Consider the following 5617-nt stretch of genomic DNA (forward strand, 5'->3'; position numbering starts at 1 on the left):
TGATGGATCGACAAACGCCGGAGTCATAACATCGAAGGAGCTGAAATGGGCCTGTTGAGCAGACAAGCTGACCAAGGAGGTCGAGGTGCGTAGTACCGGACGGGTCGCGAGAAGCGGAACCAGATCGGACGAGAAGCAAGAGCAAGGGGGGAGGACGTCAGAAGAAGCCGAAGGAAAGGACCGGCTACTACAGACACTAACAGCATGATCTAACCTCAAGTTGAGCTTGAGGGGGAGTGTTGAGCGAGCAAGCTCAACCGGATCCGGATCGGCATCCGGAAGGATGAGCCGTATTGGTATTCATATGGTATCCACAAACAACCGGCCGGATTGGGGAGACAGATCAGAGAGCCAGATTCGAGTGTGATCCGGAAGCCTAGTAGTAGCCTACACTACTAGGTAATCATTGTCTCGCAGTTAGTGTCAATCGCTCGTATGAGCATTGAAGTACATAGTACTTTTGTCAGTCCTTTTTTGAAGACTTGTATAAATAGTGTTGTTTAGCACGTTGTATGTACAGAGTTTCAGAGTGATATTTTGAATCGAGTTTATGTTCTGCTCTCTCTCTCTCTATCCCATGCGTATTCTCTGTGTTAAGTTCTCCATTAAACCTTTTCTCATTTTCTGTTGTTATCCAGCTAAGTCGGTTTGTCTAACGCTTCCGCATGCTAACTTTTACAGATACAAAGTGGAAGGAGTCGGCCTTTTATGCCAATAGATACTCTAGGAGAAAGAAAAGTTAGTGATCCTTGAACCATCGAGTGCCCCATATTCGAATCGTTGGTTTATGGTGCCGCAGAAGAACGGCACATTGCGTTTTATACATGGCCTGCAACCAATCAACAAAGTGATGATATGAAGTGTAGGGGTTGGGCCGACTATCCACGAGCTTGTAGAGGCCTTCGTCGGAAGGTCGATCTACTCGGTCGGTGACTTATACTCAAGGTACCACCAATTCCAACTAGTCATTGAAAGTAGGGACATCACGACGATGTGGACCCCGCTCGGCTTAGTTCGGATGTGTACCCTATAGCAAGGAGGAACAAATTTGGTGTTGGACATGGTGAATGTGATGAATAAGGTATTGCGGGATTGCATCCCGGACATTACCATGTCATTCCTGGACGACATCCCGATAAAGGAGTGTCCAGATGACAAAAAAGACAAGTTGGTCAGGGAAGACAAATGTCAAAATTTTGTAGCTCACCACATCGCCAACTACGAGAAGATCATGTAGAGGTTGGACATAGCACGATTAACCTTCTCTAGAAAGAATTTGGCGTTCGGCCACTCGGAGATCTTAGTGGTTGGACACCTATGCAGATCGTACAGTCAAAAACCATCCCCGATGAAAGTCGAAGCTATAGCGGAGATGAAGGAAGAGTGCAACTCAACGATAGAGGTTCGACGGTTTTTAGGAGCTTGTGCCTTTTATCACATTTAGATTCCCCACTATGTGCATATTGTTGAGCCATTGTATGCTTTACTGAAGAAGGGGCGGAAGTTTGAATGGGGCGAACAGCACTCAGAGGCGATGAGGAGGCTAAAGGGGAAGCTGATGTCGGCTTCGACTCTCTAGAAGGAGATCTATGGAAAGGGATTCCCGATAGACCTGATGCTCAACACGAGTCTGACTCAATGGGTAATTAATTAGGAGGAAGAAAGCGGCATGTGATTCGCCATATGGTTCGCAAAATTACTAACTGAGCGATAGTAGTGAGGATACACCCAAGTCAAGCGGGAGCTATGGGGTATCGTTTCGGCGATGAAGACCAATAAAAACTACTTGATCTGGATGGAGGTTGTCATCGAGATGGATTGTCTCCAGATCCTTGGGATGATATCCAGATGCCTTGTCGTGAAAATTCGTCACTACGTGTGGATCGTGAGGCGAAACCGCCGAGGTTCTAAAAGGGAAGGATTCGAAGTTTGCACTAGCTTTAGCGAGAAAGGATTTAAGATAGATTGAGAGAGAGAGATTGAGATTAAGATTCCAATTTTGAAACAAATTGAGAAAGATTTAAATGGAGAAAGAGAGACTAAGATTGAACTCTTGACTTTAGATTTGAAGAACAAGATATATATCATCAATTGGATAACAAATTTTCTTCTTATTAAATTCTTAATTCATACATCGCTCTCCTTTTGATCTTTTTCAACCACTCTGTTATAGACGACCCCATGCATATGATGCATATGAGGGTACAAGACATGCATACAATGCATGGAATGCATGTGATGCATGTTTGCCATTTGGCACTCATGCATTACATGTCATGATAACCATGTCACTCAATCAAGCTCTAATATGAGAATTTATATGTAAAAGTATAATGATAGAAAAAATATTTCTAAGGAAATGAATTAGCTTAGTGGTAAGTCTACTCCTTTTTATCTTGGAGGTGCAAGGTTCAAGCCTTGCTTGCATCCCTTTGTATACAAACATTTACTAGGTTTTTTAGTCTAGATGATTTTGTTCATTTCACACCGAAATCATCGTAATCAACCTACCCGATTGATCCATCTATCTGGTCTGCATCCGACCCGGTGATCCAGTCTATCCAGTTTCGGTTCCGTCGTCTGTTCCGGTCTCGATTTGGTCCGGTTCCAGCTCCGTCGCCGTCCGTCTGGTCTCGTCCTCCAAAACCCATTACGAGTAGTTAAGCCACAGTCTAGCCCAAGAACATTCTATGCTCCACACATAGACAGAAAGTAATAAGTTCTGGCTCTGCTTATATAATGTGGGATCCTGATTTGTCCTATCTATGTGGGATATCTCATAGATTTGTTTTTCTCTTCTTCTTGTCAAACTTCACATTCACATAACTTGACACTAAGTTGTCCATTTCACATGTAGTAAAATGCATTCGGAAGCTCTTGAAGACATCCATCTTTTCGTACCAAGATATTAAACTAATATAAAATAAAATCTTCACTATTATTGTTTCATATTGTGTGTGAAGAACAACACTAGATTTTGTACATTCTATACAATTTTCACACCGTTGCCAAAAATCTTCACGGCATCCACCCCCACCAAACCGCACGTCCTCCGATACGTGCCAAGAATGTGCACAGAGCATGCGATGGCTGGAGAAGGCTATGAGACCATGTTACGTCTTCGAAACAAGAAGAAGAAGGCACGAGTGCCATATATGTATGTTTGTTTCGAGTACCCACATACACAAACATAGTTTGGTAGGGACACACAGAACGCAGACAAACATAGCTTGGTAGGGACATGGATAGATAGATAGATAGATAAGACAGAGACAAACATAGCTTGGTAGGGACATGGATAGATAGATAGATAAGACACAGATAGATATGAAGAAGGTCGCTATAAAGCTTAACTAAAGCTTAGACAGCGAGAGCTACACATGTGCACAGAGCATGTGATGGCTGGAGAAGGCTATGAGTACAGAGAAGAGAACGAGGAAGCTCAGGACTAGGTTTCTGTAGACATGGAAGCTTGATTCGACCCTGTAATACCCCTCCTCCTCCTCTTCAATTCGCAACGTCTTCAGGTCTACTTCCGCACCCCTGTCACGCAGATCGCTTATGGGGCGGAATATCGCGTTCAACCAATCCTTGTGTCTCTGGAATTCCTCCTTCTGCTTGCGGAGCGCGCCGACCTTGTCCATGGTAGCCAACATTGTCGCAATGGCGATGGCTATGGTTAGAACGATCGGACCCCAGCTGTCTGAACACTTCATGTTGTTTGCTTGTGATACCCCCATAAACAACAGGCCTTGTAACACCGTATACAGACTGATGATTTCATAGATCTCGCGTTTGTGGCGATGCACAGCTCTACGTTTCCTGCTCATCACTTTCATCATTTTGGCTTCCTTGTCTTGCAGGCTGTGTAGCTTTAAGTAGTGTGGTTTGCTCTTCACCAAGCTCTCCAATGCCTCTTTCCTCGGCGGTAGAAACTTGGATAGCATCACAACGGACTCTTTAGGTACTGTACTAATGTTCACACCATGCTCGTGATTATTAGGGTTTGTAACATGGCTTATGCTTGCATCTAATTCTGCATCCATACTCTTATGTGATGTCTTATTTTAGTCCAAAGTCTCACTAATCTACATTGATTACAGGATCTCTCCGGATGTAACAACCAGTGAATGAGTTTTACATTAATTTCATCAGTGACACACCATGCTAAACATTATAATTAGTATTTGTAACATGGATTGATTATTTTTAGATCTCACGTTCGTAGATCCATACTCTTAAACGATGACCACAAATGCTCACCTCACCATATAGAAAATTCTAGAAAGTTCTAGTCTAGATTGTTTATCGATTCTGTAGAGCGGAGAAACAACAATTGCGTGGTGTCATTATATATAGGTCACTATTGTAGAGCTAAGAAATAAAATTTGAGTGCTACAATTATTCTTTCTCTTATAAAGCAAGAGTCGTGTCTTCTTATAAAGTAAAAGGTTCCCCATTCAACTTTCTCTTGTGATGATTTGACATTTGAACCATCTCTTAAGTATATTGTCCCTTCATTTGTTTGCTGACAAGTTCCATCAATATCCTGTCTAACTTTCCCATCTATGGTTACTCTGTGTGTATGCTTGTTTGAACTTTGAACAACTTTAGCTGGATGGAATGCGACCATTTATTACCATGTATTGTATATTTTCCAATTGTCCAAATTAGTGACTTGCCGACTGCGCTATGTTTGTATCGATAATTGCAAGAATCTGCAACATGGCAGAAGATATCACAATAATAGTCCAGGATATCCTTTGTCTCTTTCTATGAGGCATTGACGAGATTTACATGTAGCTTTTCATTGCCACACAGCAAATGAAAAAATGAGCACTGTACAGTACATCTGACCTACAAAAATTGACCACCACACTTCAACCAAAGATGTGAAATATAATTAGAATCTCTGCATATTAATTCTCATTTCTCTGCAATTAAGGTGTAATTGTAAGCAATACTTAAAGTACAAATTTCATAGTCATGATCTTCAATAATCTATTATTCTGTAAATAATCTACGAAAACTGTCAATTCATACCCCACCGATGCATTTTCATTGAACATGTGGTGGAAACACTGCCATTGCACCGAAAACTGTGTATGTATGTCTGCCGACAGACTTAAATTAGCAGATTGAGAATCCCATCAGCAACCCAACCATTAGAGAATACTATCAACTAGCAGTTGAATATTGGATTGGCTCACCGAAATGGAATCTCTTAGTGTTTTCAATTTCTTTCTCGCCTTTTATTCAATTATCTGTTCTTTTTCCCTCAATTTTGCTGACCTAGAACTGTAGGAGCACCTAGAGGTTGCAGTAATGAGCATCAATTGAGTCTGACATGAGCATTTTTAATTTGCACATAGATCCATCTTACCAACTACAACAATCAAACTTATTCATCAAACAATGGTTGTCCTCTCACTTTCTTGAGTCAGTGGGATGCAGAATACATTACAAATTGGAAAGAAGAAAACGAGGTAGAAACCAAAATCTATCATTAATTCTGTCTTTTCTCTGAAGTCAAAAGAATCCAACGATGCATTATGGTAGCGAATTTTTGTATGGTAGCAATGGAATGCGTATAATTTTATATTGACTGTAAACTCTT

The 5617-nt window shown here is 41.5% G+C and overlaps 1 protein-coding gene across 1 annotated transcript; it reads right to left on the reverse strand.

Annotated features, from left to right (window-relative positions):
* Positions 1–3361: 3361 nt before the first annotated feature.
* On the reverse strand, positions 3362–4400 carry LOC147847470 (uncharacterized). Its single transcript, XM_087339150.1, has one exon. The coding sequence runs from the start codon at positions 4044–4046 to the stop codon at positions 3375–3377; it is 672 nt and encodes a 223-aa protein (XP_087195276.1). The 5' UTR covers positions 4047–4400; the 3' UTR covers positions 3362–3374.
* Between the last annotated feature and the right edge of the window lie 1217 nt (positions 4401–5617).

This window comes from Azolla caroliniana, unplaced genomic scaffold (assembly GCF_043228905.1).
Source record: "Azolla caroliniana isolate FFs.n. ecotype wild unplaced genomic scaffold, voAzoCaro1.0.p SCAF_969, whole genome shotgun sequence".
Lineage (NCBI taxonomy): Eukaryota > Viridiplantae > Streptophyta > Polypodiopsida > Salviniales > Salviniaceae > Azolla > Azolla caroliniana.